At 50.5% G+C, this 24,497-nt stretch overlaps 1 protein-coding gene and 1 pseudogene across 1 annotated transcript; one reads left to right on the top strand and one right to left on the bottom strand.

The window, feature by feature from the left end:
• The first annotated feature begins 4,538 nt into the window (after window positions 1–4,538).
• GALR1 (galanin receptor 1) lies at window positions 4,539–18,303 on the top strand. The gene is made up of 3 exons (XM_069568304.1): window positions 4,539–5,937; window positions 10,366–10,431; window positions 16,224–18,303. The coding sequence occupies exons 1-3, from the start codon at window positions 5,272–5,274 to the stop codon at window positions 16,539–16,541; spliced, it is 1,050 nt and encodes a 349-aa protein (XP_069424405.1). The 5' UTR covers window positions 4,539–5,271; the 3' UTR covers window positions 16,542–18,303.
• Window positions 16,604–16,769, bottom strand: LOC138428551 (U2 spliceosomal RNA; annotated as a pseudogene).
• Window positions 18,304–24,497: the final 6,194 nt, after the last annotated feature.

Genomic DNA, 24,497 nt, shown 5'->3' with positions numbered 1-24,497 from the left:
AGGTAATTTTGGATGGCATAATTGCCAGTGGTTCTAAGCACCACGTATAATATCAAGCACACGTTTACATATTTAATCTTAAGGAGATCAGCCATCACAGAAAATAACTTCTACAAGCACAAAAGTTCATTGTGACCTTGCTTTCCATATTTCATTATCATAAGCAATCTAAATATTTAACAATAGAAAAGAACTTGGTGGATTAAAAGCAAGAACTGACAAGAGCATAGAACAATGTCAGAAATTCTTTCAGGATCGAGCCAATAAAAGCCAGTGAATCCTTTTACAGGTGCTGTTTGTCATTATCTTTTTTTAAATCCACTGAAACTGATCTTTGTTTAATCAAGATTTAATCTAACTTCAATCTTCATTCCTCACGGCCTGTTGAAAATATTACCGATGCTGTCAGCGGTCTGAACACCGAGGTTCTCTCTGCTGTCTGTCTCTCCCCTGTCCTCCTTCTCCTACATGCAGGAAGATCCTTTCTCCGGTCAAATCTTATTCCTTGAGTTTTAGGATTCCTCAAGCTTTGGCCATGCATCATCGTTTCTTGGCATTCTGCACACGCTCCGTGGTCTGACTTCTGCCAGGGATGTTAACCAGGGTGGGCTGCCTGCAGTAAGAAGCAGACCCTAATACATCAACCCCTCTATCAGGTAGAGATCTCTTTGAGACTCAGTATTCTGAGGCTTTGTTCAAGGCAATGGGGCAGCTCTTCTCCTCAAGGTCTTCAGGGACCCAGGCCTCATTTTCCTTGGAGGGTCAGAACACAATTCCATTGGTGCTGTTTGAATAAAGCTGAATCTGTAGCTCAGGGCTCTCTGAGAAGTCAGACAGTGGAGCAGGGAAGAGGGAGGAGCTTGAGGGAAGGCAGAGTTAGAGTTTCTTCCAGGTCGTGGTATATTTGCCGTGGCATGTTTGCAGACTGAGGAAATGGAGCTGAGCAGAGATGGACCACTCCAGGACCAGGTGAGGGATTTGCCGGAGGAGGAGACAGGAGCTGCTGGGACCAAGCGTCAGGCCAGCTTGGGAGGAGGTGTGTGCTGACTGCGCTCCCGGGACGTGGGTGCTCCTGGAAGTGTGGTGGGCAGCATGGAAGGACTTGGTCTGCTTCACTGAGTCGTTTGCACCCAGAGTTTCGTGGTTTGTGTCCTCAGCTGGGAGGGGCTTGCGGACTGGGTTGGGGGCTCACGGCAGCCCCCAAGCACACCTGGTCCATAAACAGGTCCCATATCCGGTGCTGAGCCTGGAGTTCTGGTTTGACGACATTTTAAATGACTTCTTTTGGATCATTTTGAGTGATTTTCTTGTAAAAGAGGAATTTCTACCTGTAGTTTTCGATTTATTGAGTCCTATGGGCTTCCCTAGTGGCTCAGATGGTAAAGCCTCTTGCCTACAATACGGGAGACCAGGGTTCGATCCCTGGGTCGGGAAAATCCCCTGGAGGAGGAAGTGGCAACCCACTCCAGTATTCTTGCCTGGAGAATCCCATGGACTGAGGAGCCTGGTAGGCTATAGTCCACGGGGTCGCAAAGAGTCGGACACGACTGAGTGACTTCACTTTCACTTTCTATGAGATGAAACAGTGACACTTTTTCTGGAAAGAGACTTGGACAATGTCCTTCATTCTTTTAGACTAGGAAGTATATGTTTACTTCTCTTCTGAATATTTGAAAGTCTCGGTTTGAAATGAAGAACGTGGGAAAAGTAAAAACAGCTCAGAGCATCCAAAGTACAAATGTATAGCCCCCTCTCTCCTTTGTCAGGACCCCCTGGAGCCCCTGTCTCTGTCACAAGACTTATCATGAAAGTAACCGGTACTTAGGTGTAAGTAACGGGTTTTTGTCTTTTTTCCTCGTGGACTATGTGTTCCTTGACATCACCCACATTGTTAACCATCTCTCCTGGTGAGCGCAGCCTGGATGGGGAGGCACCAGCTCCTCGGAGACCTGAGATCTAGGAACACTGAGTGTGCAGACGATGCAGGGATGCCGGGCTGAGCGCTTAGTCGTGTTTTGCGACCCTTTGGACTGTAGCCCTCCAGGCTCCTCGGTCCATGGGATTCTCCAGGCAAGAGTGCTGGAGCAGGTTGCCATCTCTTCCTCCAGGGGATCCTCCTGACCCAGGGATTGATCCGGAGTCTCCTGCGTCTCCTGTGTTGCACCTGAATTCTTTACCTGTTGAGTCAAATTGGCCTCCTGGGTCATACTCCTTTCCTGTGAGAGAAGGTTTTGGTCACGCGTTGGCCGTCTGCAGGCTTCCTGCCCCGCGTCCCCTCTGGGCCCGTGCCTTCTGTCGTCACGATGCTGGGTGCACACAGGGTGACGACGGAGCCACACTGACAGATTTGGGCCCGCCACCTCCATCCTGACTCTGGGTCTCACCGGATTCCGGGCCCGCCACCTCCATCCTGACTCTGGGTCTCACCGGATTCCGGGCCCGCCACCTCCATCCTGACTCTGGGTCTCACCAGATTCCCCCAGCGTCTGCTTGGCCACCTGCCTGAGGCAGCGGCCGTCAGGTTTCTCCAACTTAAACTTACTCTCCGCCACCTGCCCGCAGTGTGGTCTTTGGAAGGAAGACGGTAAAAAGGTACATTTAAGAGAAGGGAGTTGCACCCATCTCTTTTATCCATAATCAAAGATAAGATCCATGAAATAAGGAACCTGGCTTTGTTTTTTGTTCTGTTTTCAGAACAAAATAGTTTTGGGCAAGTAGCAGGCACTGAAGGGTAACGAGTAAAAGAATAAAAACAGACCCCATTCTTTCTCCTTCCAATTAAAGGGAAAAAGCCACCTTCAAATGCAATCCTAAGTATGACAAAAAAGAGGAGGAAAAGAAGCATGGAAATAGAAAACAAATAGGAAGTATTAGTATAAAATAAAATGTTAAAACTTAGAGTTATAAAAGCTTATTATAACAATAAATGTAAACAGACTAAATTCACCAGGTAAAAAAAAAGTTGAGATTATTAAGTTGGATTTTAGAGTAACTCAGTTATGTGCTGTTTCCAAGAGATATCAGGGAATCACAGGGCATAGTGAGATTGAAAAGGTTGAGCAGGCCGATGAAAAGCAACGGTGTTGGTATACTTATAGTAATAACAAAGTACACATTAAGGGAAATATAACCCCAACCATATAATATTAAAATAAGACCAAAACCCCACAGAATATTATTTAAGAACATACACATATGCCATAAATGTATAAATAAGTGATCAATAGATGATACACTTAGGTTATCTGGAGATGTGGGGTGAGGGTGAAGGTTGTGGCTGGGGAAGAATACAAAAGTGCTTTCAATTTTATTGATAATTTCTTTTACGATTCCAAGCTGGGCACGTTAGTATTGCATACAGTTTTATAATATCTGTTCCATGTTGAAAATAGTTCATAATAATCAGAAAACCCTTCCCCAAGTCTAATTGCAAACAACTTTCCGTGCAGCACAGGGCACCATCACCGTGACAGTGTAGGTCGGAGGGCCCCCTGGCCCTGAGGGTGATGGGCAAGACAACTGAACAAGGCCCAGCCATCCTCTTAGGGAAGGCAAGGGTGTTCTTGCTCTACCAGGATACTTGGTAAGCTACTTAAACTCAATCTCGTCCTCTGGGAAATGGGTGGAAACAAGAAGGGAACTGCCAGCATTAAATGAAGCAAAGGATACAGGTAAGATGCCTGGTATATGGCAGGTGTTCTATGAACTGCGTCAGAATCTTTCTGGAAATGAAGCAGAATACAACTATCCAGGTAGAGTTGAAGAGAAATCAAACCCTACTCACTCCCTAAACTTCCGGGGCCAGGGCAGACGTGCCTCAAGGTGCTCGCTTCCCTCGCAGCACCTGCCCCGGGGGACACTATGCCCTGTTCCCCACCGCATTCCCCGTCCTCCCCGCCCCCCCCCCCCCCACGCCCAGCCACGGCGCCCAGCGCCTAGTGGACACTCGGGCGTCGTCTGGAGAATGGTGGAAGGTGTGGGGATACTTGAAAGGGAACATAGATCGTGTAAACACTGCGAATTGAAGGGATCAATTGCAGCCCCTTAACTGCGAACCTGCAAGCATATAACGCTTACTCACACTTCTAGACTTAAACAGCTCTTTTGTTGCAGTCGGCGGATCCACAGCAGTGAAATGAAATCCATTCTTTTCATTTTACAAATATTTCGCGCCTTCTGTGTATGTCACTCGAATGAGTAACAAGGCAAAACTGACCTAAAGTTGGACGATGTAAACAGGGCACCTTCCCCTTTCATCTTACCCACGTTTATCACGAAAACTCCAGCAGGCCACCCGCTTCCTTTCCAGCTAGTTCCCTCTCTAGCAGCCGGCAGGGTGGGGGTGGGGTCAGGGATTTTACAAAGCCCCAGGTAGCGGCAGGGCCAATCACCGGTTTCTGGGCTTCATTCCTGGGGCGGGGAGCGCGCGCCCCGACCGCCAGCCCTGGAGCGAAGGCACGAGCGGTTTTGATGGAGGAGAAGACCTGCGCACCGCCCGCCTCCCCGCCCAGCACGCCCTGATCGCGCACAGCCTTGCTAGTCGGGGTCGGGGCGAGGGCTGCACCCAGGCGGCTGCTGCGGTCGCTGGACGCTGGCAGGTTCGCAGTGCGCAGAGAAGAGTGCGCGACTGTTCTCTGAGAGGCGGTGGGCGGCGACCCATCCCAGTGGGATTCGTCCAGTCCCTGCGTGCGCCTCGACTTCCGGGGGGCGGGGGACCCCCGGGTAGCGAGGATTTCAGCTGGTCTGAGTCCTCGCTACATCTCAGCGGCACCCTGCGGACGGCGGCGAAGGCGCAGACAGAGCGCTCGCCCAGCTGACAAAAAACTAAGGTGAAAGCGGCGCCGGCCGGCTGGGGGGCGCGGCTAGCCCTCTCCACGAACCGCGCGGTGCGCGCTGCGCGCCCGGCTGTGTCCCCGGAGCGCCACGGAGCAACAGGTGCCGCCCGCAGCCTCTCGGGACGAGGGAAACGACCTGCAGCGGCGCGGAGCTGGTAGGGAGCAGAGAGTGCTCTTTCCTCCCTCAGGGCTGCGCCGGCCGGTCCCTCCTCCCGGCTCGGTAGCGGATCAGCGGACGCCCGGCGCTCTTGGCACAGCCTCGCGAGCGCGGGAGGGTCCAGCTCTGCGTCCTCTCCCAGGCGGCCCCGTCCGAAAAGTCGGTGCCACTCGGCCCGGGCGCCTGGGCTCTGAGTGCCCCGAGCTGGGTCACCCGGAGCCGCTCCTTCCCCAGCAGGCGCCCTTGCCAGCGCGACCTAGCCGGCTGCCCCTGCGCGCCATGGAGCTGGAGGTTGGGAACTTCAGCGAGCGGAACGCGAGCGGGCTCGAGCCCCCGGCCTCGGAACCCAGGCCGCTCTTCGGGATCGGCGTGGAGAACTTCGTCACGCTGGTGGTGTTCGGCCTGATCTTCGCGCTCGGCGTGCTGGGCAACAGCCTGGTGATCACCGTGCTGGCGCGCAGCAAGCCGGGCAAGCCGCGCAGCACCACCAACCTGCTCATCCTCAACCTGAGCATCGCCGACCTGGCCTACCTGCTCTTCTGCATCCCCTTCCAGGCCACGGTGTACGCGCTGCCCACCTGGGTGCTGGGCGCCTTCATCTGCAAGTTCGTCCACTACTTTTTCACCGTGTCCATGCTGGTCAGCATCTTCACGCTGGCCGCGATGTCGGTGGACCGCTACGTGGCCATCGTGCACTCGCGCCGCTCCTCCGCCCTGCGGGTGTCCCGCAACGCGCTGCTGGGCGTGGGCTTCATCTGGGCGCTGTCCATCGTCATGGCCTCGCCGGTGGCCTACCACCAGCGCCTCTTCCACCGGGACGTCAGCAACCAGACCTTCTGCTGGGAGCAGTGGCCCAACCAGCGCCACAAGAAGGCCTACGTGGTGTGCACCTTCGTCTTCGGCTACCTGCTGCCGCTCCTGCTCATCTGCTTCTGCTACGCCAAGGTGCGGGGCGCAGGGCGGGTCCGCGGGCCCGGGGCGGCTCCTCTGTCCCCGCACCCCTCCGGGGCCCCGCCCCCTTGCCCTCGCCCCCTGCGAGTTTTCTCCCCGAGCTATCGAGCCATCGCCTCCTCCGGCAGCGGCTTGGGCTCACGGGTCTGATGCTGCGTGAAAGTTGCTTGGAGTTTGGGCGACACCGGGAAAGTTTGCAGATCCGGGCATCCGTCCTGGCCCCCGCAAGCACTGGGCCCTGAGGTTGTCCCCAAAGGAGGCGGGGTTCAACACCCACTTCTCAGGAGGTTTTAGCCTTGTAGCCCGCTCAGCCTGCCTGATCGCCTGCATGGCCACAGCGTTATGTGAGCGCCCGGTCCTGCCGAGCGGGCCTCTTTGCTGGGTGGAGAGCCCGCGCCCCTCAGCAGCCCTCAACTGGGGTCGGATGGGGGGATTTCACTGCCCGCGGGGTGCACGGGGCTGGGCCGCCGGCCAGGACCGCCTTTGCGAAACCGCTGCTCCTGGCGACAGAGCTTTGAATTTTATTTCATAACACAAGTTAGGCGTCATAAATCCAAATGGTCAGAAGTATTTCCTCACGGATTCTCCAGAGAACGTTGGATGGATGGGTTTGCTGCTGCCATTTCCTCATTTCAGTGCTTTTAGGAGGAGGTAAAGAATATTAAGCGGTTCAGGTGGCAGGTCTAAAGCCTCCGCTGGGAGAGACACAGGTGACACATGTCTGGTCCCCCTACCCCGCACCTCCCTTCTCTGTGCAGTGCCCTTCCCCCCAGCTCAGCACAATCACATTCTCTCTCATTAATAACACATGGTTTTGAAGATTTTGTAAAATCTTAAAAGTCTTACACCTTTTACACAACTTGTTTGTGTGTGTTAGTCACTCAGTCCTATCTGACTCTTTGCGACCCCATGGACTGTAGCTGGTCAAGCTCCTCTGTCCATGGAATTCTCCAGGCATGAGTACTGGAGTGGGTAGCCATTCCCTCTTCCAGGGGATCTTCCCCAGCTAGGGATCAAACATGGGTCTCCCGCATTGTAGGCATATTATTTGCTGTCTGAGCCAGCATATCTGCTTAGTAATCAGGAGATGCAGTGCGGTGGGGTGAGATCCCCCCTCCCTGACACATCCTCCCCAATACCATCGCCAGTAGAAAAATACTTCTGTGACCGAATTCTGAGATCTGCACCATTTTATCTTCTCTCTCTTTCTCTGCTTCTCAATTTCTTTCTGATAAGCCTGTGATTCCAGGACTGTGAATAATCAGGTGAAGTAGAACAGCAATCAGTTCTTACGTTCCACTCATAGTTTTTTTTCCCCCAGCAGAAATGTGGACTATGAGCCCCCTGGTTTTGTTTGCCTCTCCCCCAGGCCATCTATCTAGAGCAGGGTCTATTTTGAATGGTAGTGCTTTTGGATGTGATCTGAAAGAATGTCCTGCACCGAAGGGTCGTACATAAAGACATGCAGTAAAGGCAGGAAATTGGGAATCACTGCAGCTTAGCTCTTTGATAAATGACTGGCTTATTCCCTTTGCTTCTAGTAAAAGCAAATCAAAGCTTGGTCTGCACAGGGCCATGGTATCCAGTGTGCTCTATGTCACTTGATCTGCAGGCGACCCAGTGGGTTGGAGCCACTGTGCATATTTTATTGATAAGGAAGGAGGGTTTTGGAGGAGTGAAGCAGCTGACTGAGGTTGTGAAGCTGGTAAAGCTTTCAGGAAGGATTTCCATGCAGGGCTTCCTAGCCCCCTGGGGGAGGCCAGCCTGTGGGGTATGGGCCTTGAGACTAGAGAGATTCTTAAAGTATTTGGCTTTTCATTCATCATTATATGGGTTATTCTTCCTTTGTTTCCCAAAAGTCTTTGGTCTTTTGGAAATTCAGGTCTTTTTAACGGAAACAACAAGATAAACGTCTAGGAAGAAACCAGCCTACATTTCTGTCATTTGAGAATTTATAAAAGTCATACCTAAGGCAAAGTTTCTAAATTAAAAAATTCAGTAAATACATGATCATTGGGATTTTTTTTTAACAAATATGGAAATAGTTTGCCTTTAAGCATAACTGGAAATTTCTTTGAAACTCAAAGTAATATTTGTATATTCATTCTAGGACTTGAAAAAAGGTAAAGATTAAAGACTTCAGTTACTTTCCTTTGATTCAGTCACTGTCTGCTTGGCATGGAAGGGTTTCACTACTTAAATGTTACATTCCGGATTGATTGTTACCCCAAGGCCCAGATCAAAAGACATATAAAATCACAGTGTTTTTCTTATTTTTTTTTTTTTAAGTTAACAAAGGAATTGCATTCCAGAGTTGCCTTCTGTACCGACAGGAGTTTAGTGGAGGGTCCTTCGCACCTGCCCTCCTCGGAGACCCAGAATGCGGGGCTGGAGGATGAGTCTGGGGCGCCCTCTGCTGCTGTGGGGCTGGCTCACTCTTCCCTCGGGGAGTGCTTGTCCTGGGCCCTCCTTGGCCTGACACCAGATGAACTCGTGATCTGCCCGGTTCCCGCACATTCCTGGAGACATCCTGTGCCAGGACTGGTATCGGTCTCCTGCACACACTTCTGAAAGTACGAGTGATGGGGAAGTGCCCGCTCACCACTCTCATCAGCTTCCAGAGAAGCGCAGTCATAACCCTTCCTCCTCTGATGGTGAGACCTTCGTGGGGTCTGTCACACGAGTCAGTGTGGGTCCATAGTGTGCACTCATGGAGTGGAACAGAGCCAGGAGAAACATGCTTGGGCGTTCTCCCTGCGGACCACTCCACGGCGCTCCTTAGGCGTTTTGTAGTTATGAGATGTGACCCCGAGTCTGTGGAAGGACTGAGTGGCCCCAGGCCAGGTAACATAGAGGTAACATCTGACTTTTCCATGTGGGGCCCTCTCCGTCAGCCCTCGCTGACGCTGCCTTGCCATCTCTCCCTTTCTTTCAGTGACCGGAGCCCTCCTCTGGCTGTGGGGAGGCTGTCCCCAAGGAACCTGGCCCGGCTGGTCCTCTCTGGGAGGGGCCCTGTCCAGCCCGTTCCTTCCTCTTGAAAGTCCTGAAAGTTCCTTCCTGAAAGTCCTCTTCACTTGTTCCCGCACAAGCCTCCCTTCCGCTGTTCTCTTCCATTCGATTTTCGATACCCCAGTTGCTGACGGCAGGACAGTAGACAGACCCACTGTTTCTGTACTGAGAGTGACCGCAGATGTCCCCATAGTAAGTGAGAGGCTTGTCTTGTGGAGGATGCTGAGTCCTTGTGGGAAGTGAGCAGTGTTTTGGTAGGGCTGGGAGTTTGGAGTCAGAAATTCACACCCCATGACAGCTGCTTGACCGGGGTAGGGAATCGTGAAAGTGAAGTGAAAGTGTTAGTTGCTCAGTCATGTCCGCCTCTTTGTGTCTCCAGGGACTGTAGCCCACCAGACTCCTCTGTCCATGAGATTCTCCAGGCAAGAATACTGAAGTGGGGTGCCATGGCCTTCTCCAGGGGATCTTCCCTACCCAGGCATCGAACCCATTGCAGGCAGATTCTTTACCATCTGAGCCACCAGGGAGGCCCAGGGAATCATGAAGTGGTGGATAAATCCCGCGGCTTCTCGATCAGGGAGTGCCCGATGACTCCAGAGGGTTGCATCCGCTCAGACAGAGCAGCTTTTGTAATACGTTCAATTTGATTAAATTATTTCCATGCTGTGGTGCTCCAGGGGGACAGGGAGGTGGCTGGAACACTGCTTCCAGTGTTTGGAGGGACTCACTGAGCAACTGACGGGCAGTCTCAAGCCCTTAGTTACCCTGAGCTGATTGTCCTTAGCTTTTTCACTCGTAAGAATGAACTCAAGACCTGCCTGGAGTGTGTACCACCATCCTGACCCTGTTGTATGGCTTAGCTGCAAGTTCTTATGTGGAACCACATTGTCTCACGTCATTTCTCCTGAGTATGACGCTGGCAAGAGAAGACAAAGCTAGTTTCTCTAGGGAAGGAAACAAGTGTCTCCCTGGAAGCCTCCCCCATGGGACGTTAGTTGTAGGACCTTGCAGAATGGTGGTCTGTCAGCTATCAGCGTTGTTGGAAGGCAGTCTGTAGTTTTCCCGCATATTTAGGATTTAACATAGAGCAGGGACCTGGGATTCTGGAAATGTAGATTCTTAGGGGAGGCCAACGGGGATGCAGGTATGGGCAGCGGAGTGGGTCTTTCTGGAAGAAACCTTGGAGCTACCCGCACCAGAGCTCTGCCTACAGGTGCTCTGGACACAGGTGGTTGGAAGACCAGACGCTCATGGCAATCCATAGTCGGCATTACTCCACCAGCTCATGTGAATTGCAGCTGATTTTGTAAACCATGGTCTTCCCTTTTCAGAACATCAGGAAATGTCAGTGCAAAATGGACAATGAACTGTGCGGTCTGAGGCAAACCGATTTTATCAGTCTGTGTTTTGCAGGTTCTTAACCATTTGCATAAAAAGTTGAAGAACGTGTCAAAGAAGTCAGAGGCATCAAAGAAAAAGGTAAATCTCATGGGTTTCCATTCTCCATGCCATTTCTGGAGCTTGGCTTAATGTATACTCTTAGCTTTCCTGCATCCTCCTGTGAAAGTATGGTCCCTGGGTTCAGCGATTTGAAATGAACATCTTAGCCCTGGGCAGAGAGGAGACATGGAGAGTCAGCTGCTGAGGGTGAGCAGGCGACTGAGCTGCCTGAGAACGTGGGTGGAGGTCTGGGGAGGGGCCAAAAGGTGTGTCTTCTGGATTCTGAGCCTCTGGAGAAGGTGGGCTGTGGGTGACTGGGACAGGGTGTCAGGTGGCTGGACCCACAGTTTGCTTGAAACTGCAGAGTGGTAAAGAGCCCACCTGTAAGTGCAGGAGTCCCGAGTTCCATTCCTGGGTTGGGGGGATTCCCTCGAGGAGGGCACAGCAACCGCTCCAGCCCTCTTGCCTGGAGAACCCCACGGACCGAGGAGCCTGGTGGCTACAGTCCATGGGGTCGCAGAGACACGACTGAAGAGACTTAGCAGACACACTTCTTTTGTTGCGTATTTACCGTCTCTGATGTGGCTCCAGGAGGCCCCGTCTTAATTATCTTTCGAGTGAGTGTTGCTGTATCCCTCCCTGAAGCCGCGCAGCAGTTGCTGTGCTCTGCTCTCTTCCTCCCAGACGGGTGCTGGTTCGGCCCCCGGGGGCAGAACTGAAGATGGGAGCAGCCTCAGGAGGGTCCAGCCCATCTTTAATCGTCTTTCTCGTTCTCCCCTGAATCCTGATTCCCACAAGCTTCCCCTGAGGAGTTTGACAGCATCTAACACCCTGCGATTTATTATGTTTCAAACCCAGTTTGAGGAAAAGCTATTTTACAAATTGGGATTAATTTACCTCTTACTCAGATCATATCCTGGAGAAGGAAATGACAACCCACCCCAGTATTCTTGCTTGGGAAATCCCACGGAGAGAGGAGCCTGGTGGGCTGCAGTCCCTAGAGTCCCAAAGAGTTGGACACGACTAAGTGACTGAACTGAACTGAAAGATTAGTGAGCATTTTAACATTTACATTCTTTGGTTTTATATGTGTATGTGTACATATGGGTGTGTGTGTGTGTGTGTGTGTGTGTGTGTGTATTGTTGTTGTGTTAGTCGCTCAGTCATTTCTGACTCTTTGTGACTTCATGGACTGTTGCCCGCCAGGCTCCTCCGTCCATGGGATTCTCCAGACAAGAACACTGCAGTGGTTGCTAAGCGCTTCTCCAGGGCATCTTCCTGACCCAGGGGCCAAACCTGGGCCTCCCACTTTGCAGGCTGCTTCCGTACTGTCTGAGCCACTAGGGAAGCTCAAGACAGACACACGTGAGGGAATATATCATATGCGCTTAGTCACTCAGTTGTGTGTGACTCTGTGCAACCATGGACCATCGTTCACCAGGCTCCTCTGTCCATGGGGACTCTTCAGGCCAGAAAACTGGAGTGGGTATCCATGCCCTCCTCCAGGGGATCTTCCCAACACAGGGATCAAACCCAGGCCTCCTGCACTGCAGGCAGATTCTTTACCATCTGAGCCAGCAGGGAAGCCCAAGAATACTGGAATGGGTAGCCTTTCCCTTCTCCAGGGGATCTTCCTGACCCAGGAATTGAACCAGGGTCTCCTGCATTGCAGGCAGATTCTTTACTGGCTGAGCCACTGGGGAACGTATGTGTAAATGCAATTCTTCCTACGGGAGAAGTTCTCAACATTTGGAGGAGGGAAGATTTTCTCTTCTATTCTCACAACTTCTGACCCTTAATAACCACTGAACAGATGTCAGATCTCTTTTGATGCTTTTAATTACTTCCTTGTTTGCACAGAACTAATAGTTTGTGTATGTGTATGTACATGCGTCTAGGCAAAGGCTGGCAGACAGGTGTGGGGAGTAGGGTAGGAAGACGGAAGCGGGAGACGGGGCGGAGGAGGGGACGGCCCAGGGTGGACAGCCAGCATGCCTCCGCGCGGAGGCAGAGGTTGAATCGGCTCAGCTGATGCTGCTCTGGGTCCAGGCAGAGAAGAGTGTTCCTGGGTGTGTACTCAGTTTCCGATGGGTCACGGAGTGATGTGAGAAGATCTTGGAGGTTTATTCGTTTCAGCGGTACCCATTTCTGGCTCCCCCCTCGGCGGCTGCGTAGGGCCCCTTCTCCTGTGCCGTGTCCATCCATAAGGGCGCCGCTTCATGAGAAGGCTGGTAGCGCTCCTGGGGTGGAGGGTTAGGTTCAACACAAACATGCTCAACAGCTCTCCTGCCTGTTTGGAGGAAAACAGAGAAGAAGAGTGTGCTTTTCTTTGCCAAACTAGTAGTGACCACAGTACAGAGCCCTGCCTTGATTGGCTTGGCTGGACCTAGAGAAACGTTTTCTGGCCCAAGGCTGATCAGATAGGAAAACAAGATTCTTAACAATTTCTGGAAGACTTCCCAGTGGGGTAGACTTCCCCAGGATGGTTCCTGGTAATAGGGAGGTAGATGTGAGACCCTCATGGCACCTTCTTAACCACGAGGTTCTCTTAACAGCTGCTCTTTTCCCCCATCTGGCTTAGAGTAACTCAGCAAGCTTTTTGGCTGTCATTTGTACAATTTACAAAATGTTTCTCATCAGTCTCACCATTTAGTCACTTTTTCCTTCCCTGCCAAGTTCCATTAGATGGATTATGAGTAAAATTTTTTGAAGGAAAAAAAAAAAAGTCAGATGTCTCAGATGGCTTGAAAAAGAGCATCTCACAGGAAGAGGAGAAATTACTATTTTTCAGATACTTTCAGTGCAAGAAGTAAAAAGAAGGCAGGCTAATAAAAGGCCCAACCTTAGGTATAAGAATTCATGCAGAGACTTGGCATGCAACTTTCAACGAGGACTTCTTCCCTATCAAACGGTGATGCTCTGGTTCTGCACGCTACATGGACAGACAGGGAGCGTAGGCGATGCATCGGGTGTAAACCCATTTGTGATTCAGGCAAATGATACTGTAAGAAATGAAAATAGCCCCCATCCCCACAGAGGGCCTCGTCTCCTCACTGTCTGACTTTTCTAAGGGGAAGAGCGGAAGCGGGTTTGGAACCTTTCCGAGGAGACAATGTGGGTCAGCCCGGGTGCGGTCAGCACCGAGGAAGCTCCTCAGCCTTCTCCTCGAGGTGGGCGAGGCTGCTTGCTTTTGCTGCGGCTTCTGCGGAATTCTTCACTGATTCTTCAAGCACTCATGAGCTATGTAGGAAGGCAGTTTTCTGGGCGGATCTGTCATCCGCACGACCTGTGGAAGCAGCGCTGTGGGCCGTGAGACCCCGATACCTGAATTTTCATGAAGTGCTGCATGATGGCTCACTGAGCTGCTGGAAACCCAGGTCTGGGGTTATTCAGTTGCTCAGTCGTGTCTGACTCTGTGACCCCATGGACTGCAGCACACCAGGCTTCCCTGTTCCTCACCAAACTCATGCCCATTGAGCTGGTGATGCCATCCAGCCATCTCATCCTCTGTCGACTCCTTCTCCTCCCACCTTCAGTCTTTCCCAGCATCAGGGTCTTTTCCAGTGAGTCAGTTCTTCGCATCAGGTGGCCAAAGTATTAGAACTTCAGCTTCAACGTCAGTCCTTCCAATGAACACCCAGTCCTCCTTTAGGAAGGACTTCCAAGGGATGTTTGAGAGTCTTCTCCAGTACCACAGTTCAAAAGCATCAATTCTTTGGTGCTCAGCCATTATTTTGTTAGTACAGTGAGTTATTTTGACCAGATCTTGACCTTGAGCTGGTGTGTTCCAGGCACATGTTTTCTGAGTTGGGGGTAGGTGAGGGCGCTGTTCTGTGGGTAGATGTCTTTCTGCATCCCTCCCACGTCTTTCCAGTTCTGTGGTCCTGGTTCTCTGACGTGAGGGAGACAGAGGAGGGAGCCATGCCCGTCTCTCCCTGGGCACCTTGATGTGCCCGCATCGCGTGAAGCTGTGACTGGTATGGAGGCCACTGGGGTGCAGGGCTGAGCGCCAGGGCCCATTTGCAGGGCACCCACTCCTGTACCAGCTCGGATGGGCTGAGATGCCTGTGAAACAGGCAGAAAATAAATAGTGAACCTTTGCCGACACATAGCTGGGAGCACAAACATTGTATTAAACAAGCATTCTGTTAAATTCTTTTGGGAGCATCATTTAGTGAATGATAAAGTTTATGTAAGTACCCATTGATATTCTTTCCTGATTTATATTGCAGTCTTAAGTCACTCATATTTCAAAGCTACAGGCAGACCAAGGAAAGGAATCTCCTTCATGGTTCTGAAAAGACCAGTAGACCTGCTAAAATAAAAGGCAGATTTTGAATGACCTTGGGTAAACACACACAAGGTAACAAACCCTCCATAGAAAGGCCGCCCTGCTGACAGTTGCCTTGCAGGGGTACAGATACAGTGTGGCTCTTAGCTGTAAGCTGTCGGGGTGTGGTTCTGCCCTCAGCTCGTTACTTAGTGAAAACCTCCTGAAAGGAGCAGTGACACAGAATATCCAGAGAGCATGCATTTTGTGCGGCACAGAAACGGCCTTCCTGCCTTAGGCAGGACAGCGGGTGTGCTCCGAGCTATCTGTAGGTGTAATTGCGTCTAGATGGTTATTGAATCATCAGGACCGCATCCCATACACTAGTGGGTAACGGTCAGATAGCAGATGATCCCTCACGTCCAGGAGCAGGGTGCTGGTCTGTTCTCTGTGTTGTGCACGCGGCAGCCTCAGTCTGGAAGCCTGCCGCCCTGGAAACCCTGCAGTCAGCTTTGTACCTGAGCTGTTTGAAGGTGTTAAGTGGACCAGGCCCACTCAGAGAATCATCACGCTGGGTCACCCCAGTCACAGGCCAGGAGGCTGAGGCCCAGGGAGGTGGCTGGCTTTTGCATGGGTCGTGGCCCCTTCTGACCATCACGTGGTCAGAGTAAACATGAGCGTAACTCCCGTCTCTGGTGCCCTGGCCGGTCGCCCTTGCTCCAACCTCGTCCTGAAGTCCGAGCACGTCCTCTCCCATCTCTGCCGGGTTCCCTGGCTTCAGCCCGCCTCTTGGACAAACGTCCTCTCCGGGCCAGTCAGCTACCCCGCGTCTCTTCTGGAAGACTTGCTATCTTAAGCCTCACGTTCTGGGGGCTGTGGGCTGTGACAATCGGGTTCTAACTCACAGGAAGTAAGAGCAAAGTCATGGCATACCATAAGGACACTCCTGCAGGGCGGGGGTCCAAGCTTCTCCTGTGAAAGGACCTGTGGGTCCACCACGGTTTCCTGGTGGCGGAGTCCGGGCTCCATGGTGTGAGGCTGGAGGGAAAATAAGCACCTTCCTTCTCTCTCTCCTTCCCCTCCACCCTGCCTGCCAGAATTCATGGATCCCAGTGGGATCACTTCTCTGCAGGGGCAAAGCCGACAGGGGACCACCCGGCCACGCTTTTAGCTCCTTTAGGGGTGTGACTGCAGAGGGAAGGTCAGCACCCAGAGCAGGTTTAGGACGCACTTGATTCTGTGAAAATGTACAGGAAATTCCCTCTGTCAGTGCATGAGCTAGGGTGCTGGACTCCTGTCTGTTGTGACCAGTGCCTCTGCTCCTTCCCTTCTCCCCTGTTGTGACCAGTGCCTCTGCTCCTTCCCTTCTCCCCTGTTGTGACCAGCGCCTCTGCTCCTTCCCTTCTCCCCTGTTGTGACCAGTGCCTCTGCTTCCTTCCCTTCTCCCCTGTTGTGACCAGCGCCTCTGCTCCTTCCCTTCTCCCCTGTTGTGACCAGCGCCTCTGCTCCTTCCCTTCTCCCCTGTTGTGACCAGTGCCTCTGCTTCCTTCCCTTCTCCTAGACCGCGCAGACGGTGCTGGTGGTGGTGGTGGTCTTCGGGATCTCCTGGTTGCCCCACCACGTCATCCATCTCTGGGCTGAGTTTGGGGTGTTCCCGCTGACCCCCGCCTCCTTCTTCTTCAGGATCACTGCCCACTGCCTGGCCTACAGCAACTCCTCCGTGAACCCCATCATTTACGCCTTTCTCTCCGAAAACTTCAGGAAGGCTTATAAGCAAGTGTTCAAGTGCCAAGCCCGCAAGGAGTCACCTCTTAACGACACTAAAGAAAATAAAAGTCGACTAGACACCCCACCATCAACCAATTGTACTCACGTGTGAAAAAAGAGTATTATTTCAAAATGTGGTATTTGGATGCACGTGGACCAGACACAGAGAAATACATTGGGGTGTTAAGCAAGGCAGTAACTTGCTGTCTTAACAACAATTCATATTATATTGATTGAATTCCACTTGTGTTTAAAAAGTACTTTGATCTACCTGGAAAATCCCTAGGTCTCGTGAAGGCCATTTCTACACTTGATCTTAGCCAAAAGGCCGAGAAGCGATGTGAAGGCCATTTCTAAATTTTATTTCTAAATTCTATTCCATAAGCAAAAAAGAGTAATATAGTTTTATACATCTTGAGAAATGAAAGTTTCTCAAGAAACTTTATTTAAAGACTGTAAAGAGTCTATAATTGGACTCTCTAGATCTGTATTCTTTGTAGGATAAGGAAGAAGGGCCTATCAAGGTGGTCAGGAATATTTGTGATCTACATTGTTTTGAAACAGATGTAATTAGAAAACACATGCTTTTGTTCTCATTGTAAGATCAGTGGTAATGCTGAAACTATATGTGTTTCAGATACGATTGTGGACACTTGATCCTGAGTTTTATTTTTGTGGCCATTTGTATTAAGACATATCCATCTGATGGAAATAAGCTTATTTGCACATTTGCTGCGTCTGCTCCCAGCTGTAAACAGTGCATGGGGCTTCTGCAACGTGCTGTGTCCGTCTGCAGTCATGAGGTCATAAGCTTATCTCAGGCAGTCAGCAGCATGACCCTGGGGCGTCCAGCCATCAGGATGTCAGTGAAAAACTACGCTGTGAACTTAGTCTTCGTTGAGATGACCAAAAAAATCAGGGAAAACCACCACCTGCGACTGTTCTCATGGTGGAAGCTGTGAATGAGTTTCTGAGAATGAAACTGGACATTAAAAGTTTACATATCGACACACACATATATGTATTTTCAGGTATTAGCTATGCCTTGAGTGGAATCTACTCAAAAGGAGAATTTTTAAACTGTCAGTGAAAATGATGTACAGAAAATAATTTCTATGAATTCAGAATAATTTCTCTGAATTATAAGCCACATGAGACAATGGTCACGCCATGTGAGGAAAGTTAGTAAGTGTAGTGAAATGTCTGGTTCAGATAAACTCTGAAAAAATAATCTAATGGTTGGACATAGCTGGGCATATCATGTACAAACAAATGCTTTTTTCATCAAATTTGTAATGATGTCTAATGCATATTTATCCCAAACATTGATCCCTCTAGAAATGTTAATCTGGGGTTCAAATCACCATAACTTAGTTTCAAATGTAGTTTTTTGTGACAGTTTCATATTTAATAATGAGAAAATGGTATGAAAAGATGAAATGATTCTATATTAGTAAATAATTTTCAGACTGCAAGACTGATGTATTTTAGGATGATACAAAAGCAAGAAAAAATTTTTAAAAGAATTTTGTGTAATGCATACCTGAGTCATATGAGGACTTCAAGTGAAATATCAAATTTTGGATCAAAAAGATCAACTCAGTGTAAGTCTGCATGTTAGCTTCTCTAGTTTGTGAATTTATTTTACTAACTATATTCTTCCAGCTAACTGTATTTACATTTACCAAGTTATAAATAGTTCTCTGGACAGAAGAGGAGAAAATTGTCAGAGGATGGAAAATCATGACTTTTCATGTTTGATGGCCAGGGAAAAATTGTACATACACCTATGTGAGTATTTTTAAGAACAATGTAATTCCTTTGCATGGAAAAATGTTTGCACTTTATTCAAATATCTCAGCAGAAACATTTCGCTCTGATGACAATATCGCATGTGTTTTGTGAAACTTGAAGCTGCCATTGCAAATGCCAGGACAGCTTCTGTGTGTGTGGCTCACGCAGCTGCACAAAGAGGTCCTGCTTGGACTCGCTCGGGCGGCAGCGGCTCCCCGCACCGCGGCTGCTCTCTTCCGATTCCCACGCACACAAGTGAAGGTTTGGAACAGACACAGTAGCCGCTGCTGCCCTATTCGGGGAAGTGCTGAGGTGGGTTTGGACATGATTTACTTGCCCTTGTCATGCCTTGGTCCCTTCCAGATGCTGTCATCTCTGACTTGCAGAACCCAGAGCGCTGGGTGTAAATGCGGATTGCCTCATCTCACAGCCAGGTGGGCTCTTCCCCCGTCCAGCGTCCTTCTAATCAATTCCTCCTGTTCAGAGTTTACGTTGTCTCCTTCTCAAATGAGTTGCGGTGGTAACGGAGGTCTGCAAAGATGTAAAACTGCATACGGTTTCCTGAGTGAGGGCTTCCAGAAGAACTTGTATTGTATCTGCAGGCCAAGTACTTCCTGGGGCACCCTTGTAATCATGTGTAATTAATGGGGACCCATCCAGAGGCCCCATCCCTTCTTCACTGAGTAACCCAGACCCCTCCCCCACACACACTCTCTTTCCCCCCACTACTATCAGCCAGGCTAAAGGAGATACACCCGCCCCTCTCCGCCCCATGTGCCTCTGAAGTCCAGATGCTGGGAAAACCTCGTTTTTCTGTGAACTTCAAAGAAAAATGATGCTTTCTCCTTAGACTTGGCTGCCCCAGTGGCGCAAGGCAGTTGTTATTTTTCTGGGCCTTTTGCTTTCTCATGGGGAGATGGCTCTGGAATATTTAAATAGCGGGCATACTGGCTGTTTCGTATGCATAAACCGCTATTTCGGTTCCTTGCTGATGAATATGGGGACGCGGTTGAGGAGCTGGTCTTGTTCTGTCTCCTCAGGAGTTGCTGAGACAGAGTCCCTCTGCTGCTCTGACCACGTATGTGCTCAGCAGTGCGGGGGCTGAGCCCATTTCTGAGTATCTTTGGGAAATCCTTTTGCTGTCAATGGAACTGGGGATTAAACCGTCATCCCCTTCTCCTCTGCATCTCCAAGCCCTGTGTGCTCACATCCTACCTTGCTCCGATCCAGAGTTCCTCACTCTGACATAAACCACAGTAAAATTCCTCCAATGCCCCAGGCATATCTGTGGAGAGATGTCTGAACTGCGTGACTCATGCAAGGCTAAAAGCTTCTTGTGACTCAACTTCAAATTGTGATCCTGAGGATAATTGCATTTGCTCGTTGTCTCAGATACATTGAGATGGTGCAGAAATAATTCCTAGACGTTAACTGATACCCAAGGTCAGGTTCTGGGCAGGAGAGGATCCCTTCTCTTTCCATAGATGCCATATGATCCCCAGTGCTTATGCTTGAAGCAGCCTTACATCAAGGAAAGCAATGTGTTATATAGCTTTGTTGTTCTTGCTGAATAATTTATTAAATGTGTATAAGCACCACATAGTCATGTAAACTGAATCAAGAGATCAAAGTGGCTGCTTCTGGAAACTTACCTAAAATCTGTCAATTTCCAGCTCCACTGATTGCAAATATCTTCCTGACTTTAAATTTATAAGTGATTTTCTCTGTAACCTATTTGTCAAGCAGATGTCAATGACTTGTTTATCTAAGGATGTGCTGATTTAAAAAGTTTCCACATAGTTAGAGCAGGTAGCCTAAACTGCTGATGGTGACTTGTTATCTTGGAAGGAAAAAAACTGCAAAAGGGATTTAATTTATGCTGCATTTAAAATTTTTCCTTTTTGAAAGTGGAAAATTAAGCCTCCAGAACCATGTAAAAAGCTTCAGCGTCCCTGGTGTGGGCTGGGTGTCAGGCAGGCGTGTGCAGGGGGAGCGTGCCGGGCGTTGTCTGCGTAGCTCAGGGGCCTCTGTTTGTTTTCTTGTGAGAAGACCTCGTGGCTCTGATGGTGCTTTCTTTTCCTCTGTGGGTGCGAGTGGCTGGTGCACGCACTCCGCCCTGTGAGCCTGGGACTCAGCCATGGGCAGGTCTGCTCGTGTGGTGAGATCTCCAGGAATGGCAGCAGGCCTGGGCACGGCCCCTCTGCTGGGTCCTGTGTTCACGGTCAGGGTCCTCCCACAGCTGTTCCCAGGCCTTGGAGATCCGGGTTCTGTCCCGGGGGCATCAGGGGCGGTGGGGACGCCTCAGTGATGGGGAGTGGAGGGGGAAGGTGGCGGGTGACCTCTCCACTTCTGTGTACGTGGTGAAATACCCTTGGTCAGACTTTCTCTCTGGGTCGTGAGTGCTGGCTAAGTTTGCTGTATTCACAGAATTGTGCGAGGAGCCAGTTCTGTAGCTAAAGGTTTTGGTGTCACTTTGGGGTAGAAAGCCTCATCCTTCTTGGTCTCTTTTAAATTGAAGTGTAGTTGGTTTACAATATTGTGTTAGTTTCTGGTATACAGCAAAGTGACTCAGTTATATAATACATATTCTTTTTCAGATTCTTTTCCATTATGGTTTATTATAAGATATTGAATAGAATTCCCTGTGCTGTACAGCAGGCCCTTATTGTGTGTGTATCTGTTAATCCCAAACTCCCAATTTATCCCTTCTGCCCCTTCCCCTTTGGTAATGGTAGTTTTTTTTTTAAAATTGGAGGGCAATTTCTCTACAATATTGTGCTGGCTTCTGCCACACAATAAGTTTGTTTCATATGTCTGTGAGTCTGTTTTTGTTTTGTAAGTTCATTTGAATCATTTCTTTTTAGATTTTGCACATAAGGGCTGTCATATGATATTTCTCCTTCTCTGACTTCACTCAGTATGACAGTCTCCAGATCTATGCATATGGCTGCAAATGGCATTTTTTCATCCTTTTTTTTTTTTTAATGACTGAGCAGTATCCCATTGTATGTGTGTACCTCATCTTCTTTATCCATTCATCTGTCGAAGGACATTTAGGTTTCCTTCATGTCCTGGCTGTTCTGAATAATGCTGCTGTGAACACCGGGGTGCCCGGATCTTTTTGAATTACGAGTTTTCTCGGGATTTACACCTGGAGTGGGATTGCTGGCTTGTATGCAAGTCTCATTCTTTTTTGCTGGGGAATAGTTTTCTGAGAATCTCAAGAAATGGGGGGCTGTGCCCCCAGTTCTCAACATTTTAGAGAAGCCACCGGCCGCTGGCTGCTGCAATCGATGGGGACTGGAATCTGCCACTTAGACTGTTAGGTAGTGGGGATTAGCAAGGCGACCCGGGGTTTGGAGGGAGCTGTGCAGCCTGCTGTCGGTTTTCTTTGGGACACCATGTTCTGCAGAACCTTATTTCAGAAGACGGGGTGTTGCCTATTGAAATGAGAACTCTTTATGTGTTTTGAAGACCACTGTGGATCCATTAGGCTTGTTTTCTCCCTTCAGCTGGCTTCTTTGGGGCTGTCATGCTAACCTGCCTTGCGGGGGGGGGGGGGGGTGGAAATGCGAGAGTCCGGCCGCTGGCGCTGGTGGAGAGTGAGCTCAGCCCTCTGCGAGCTGTCCTTCACGCCTTTCAGCGTCAGAGCCCGCGAAGGGCCGACCTCTGGCCCCGCGGGGCTGACCAGCAAAGGAAGCCCGGCTCGTCACGCCTGGGCGTAAGCTGAGGACTCCAGGAAGGCGCCGCGTCCCTGTCTCTGTGTGGGGTGAGGGGAGCAGGGGGAGCTTGGGATGCAGCGGACGGGTGCCAGGCCCTGGAGGAGCGCGGGACTGGTGAGGAGATCCCGAGGAGCCGGCTCCTCCAGCCCTGGGGAGTCCGCCGGCTCTCAGGGCCCTGGCTGAGCCTGGGAGCCTGGGGCCCCTGGGGAGCTGCCCCCGGCCCCGCTCCCAGTTCGGCCGGAGGGGCTCCGCTTTCGTCTGCCTTCCGCTCTCCACACAAAACTTCACTGGGAACTAGAGAACTCTCCTGCAAGGCCCGTCCCAGCCGCTGGCTAGGTTGACTGTCTGACGCGCTGCCATTCCCTGCCTCCGTGACTCAGACGTGTCCTTTCTTGTTCTCCGTGCTGTTTCCTTAAAGTCACCCATCATTTCTATGCTCAGGATCTTCTGAATTCCCTCATCTCTGAGGGGTGCATGTCTGGTCTGGGCCCTACCCCCATCTTCACTTCTTTCTTTTTTGCTGGTCTGATGATTCTTTCCTGGTTCCCTGGCCAACAGTCCTCCCTTTAACAGGAACTGTCAGAAATGCAAGCAGGGAGAGCTCATCACTTTTCTAGGGAGCACGAGTCAGCAATTTCTGCATAGAATGAAAGGCGGGGGAGGGGGTCTGCGGGCATGGTCTGCCTGGGGGCCCTCTTTGGGGGCTGCCCCTAAGTAAGTTCGTCCCCTGGGAGTGGCCCTGGCCACCTCTGAGAGGCTGACTCAATGGATGGTGGGAGGACTCCTGCTGTCTGCCCAAGGCTGCAGCGGGTCCCCTGGACTCACTCTATCAGGCTCCTCCCCCACCCGCTGCAGCGGCCAAGTGCATCCATCTGTCTAAGGATATCCCACCATCCTCGGACTAGAACTTCCCAATCTGTCAGGAGTGAAGATGAAACGTCGCTGCAACTTTGGGACACAGAATGACCAGAATGCAAACAGCTGCCTTGTCCTTCAGCACTGAGGGTTGCTTTTGTTGGGCTTAGTCACTCAGTCATGTCAGACTCTTTGTGACACCATGGACTGTAGCCCACCAGGCTCCCCTGTCCACAGGATTTCCCAGGCAAGAATCCTGGAGCGGGTTGCCGTTTCCTTCTCCAGGGCTCTTCCTGACCCAGAGTTCAAGCCCATGTCGTCTGTGTCTCATGCGCTGCAGGCAGATTGTTTGTCCTCTTGAATCATCAGGGAAGCCCAGGTAAACAAGATTTCCACTTAGAAACAACACAGATCCAAGAAGGGAGAAGAGGATGGGGATCATGCTGATTTCCAGTGGAAATCTCCTCATCTTGTTGAAGGGGAAGAAGAATAAGGACGCGGTTTGGGTACATTTTGTCAGGGTCACCAAGCTTTGACTATGAGAAAATATTGCTTTAAATGGAAAGTGTGTCATTTTTCCTCTAAAGAGACCCGAGGTGGTATGTGGATGTAGCTAAAAATCCATGTCAGTGCTGCAGCTCAGGTCAGTGAAAATGAAATGAGACCAGGGGTGTTGCAGGCATCCTGTGCTGTTGTCTTTGGAGCCTCGGGGGGCCTCACAGAGACACTTGCGCTAGGAGACACTTAGTAAGTGAGCACACTCCTGCGTTTTTGATGTTTTCAAAATAGGTCTGAAAATGAAAGTGAAGATGCTCAGTCATTTCCAACTCTTGGCTACCCCATGGACTGTAGCCTACCAGGCTCCTCCGTCCATGGGATTTTCTACACAAGAGTACTGGAGTGGGTGGCCATTTCCTTCTCCAGGGGATCTTCCTGACCCAGGGGTCAAACCTAGGTCTCCTGCACTGTAGGCAGATGCTTTACCATCTGAGCCACCAGGGAAGTCAAATAGGTCTGCCGTGGATAAAGAGTGAAACTTCATACTTCTCTCAAAGTAAAATCTGATTATAATTTAGGAATATTTATGAGCCGGGAAGGGATACATCAGTGTTCCTTTCCGTACGTTGGTTTTCCAAGAATCATGGTTTGCTGCTGTGTATCTTGTAATGATTGAGGATTTGACAATGGGGGTAGAAAAGCAGAGATCCCTTGAATATCAGTGACCACATGTCTCACTCTCTCACCTGACCTCTGCCCAAGTCAGGAAGAGGGTTGTGAAGTGTTCCAGAAAAGATGCTGCACGTTAGGGGACTGGAGGTTTGGTTGAATTAAATTGCTGTCTGCTGGGAAACCCTGTCTTTGGTGCCCTGACGTCAAAGAAGAATTTGGTTGAGTGAGTCCCAGGTCTTCCCTGGTGGTTCAGAGGGTAAAGAATCTGCCTGCTGTGCAGGAAACCTGGGTTTGACCCCTGGGTCGGGAAGATCCCCTGGAGAAGGGAATGGCTACCCTCTCCAATATTCTTGCCTGGAGAACCCCATGGACAGAGGAGCCTGGCAGGTACAGCCCATGGGGTCGCACAGAGCTGGACACGCCATAGGTACGAATGCTGAATAAAACCCCAGACTGACTGCATATTTGAGTGAGTGGGGGAGAGCCACAGAATCCTGATGTTCTGCCCTCAGCTTTGAGCAGCAGTT

This window comes from Ovis canadensis, chromosome 23 (genome assembly GCF_042477335.2).
Source record: "Ovis canadensis isolate MfBH-ARS-UI-01 breed Bighorn chromosome 23, ARS-UI_OviCan_v2, whole genome shotgun sequence".
Lineage (NCBI taxonomy): Eukaryota > Metazoa > Chordata > Mammalia > Artiodactyla > Bovidae > Ovis > Ovis canadensis.
The sequence above is the reverse complement of the archived record's forward strand: the minus strand, read 5'-3'. Positions and strand labels throughout refer to the sequence as shown.

Excerpts from the sequence above, each read along its gene's own strand:
- GALR1 (XM_069568304.1), top strand. The coding sequence starts at position 5,272 with ATGGAGCTGGAGGTTGGGAACTTCAGCGAGCGGAACGCGAGCGGGCTC. Across the intron at positions 5,938-10,365 it reads TCTGCTTCTGCTACGCCAAG|GTTCTTAACCATTTGCATAA; the intron begins GTGCGGGGCGCA and ends TGTGTTTTGCAG. Across the intron at positions 10,432-16,223 it reads CAGAGGCATCAAAGAAAAAG|ACCGCGCAGACGGTGCTGGT; the intron begins GTAAATCTCATG and ends CCCTTCTCCTAG.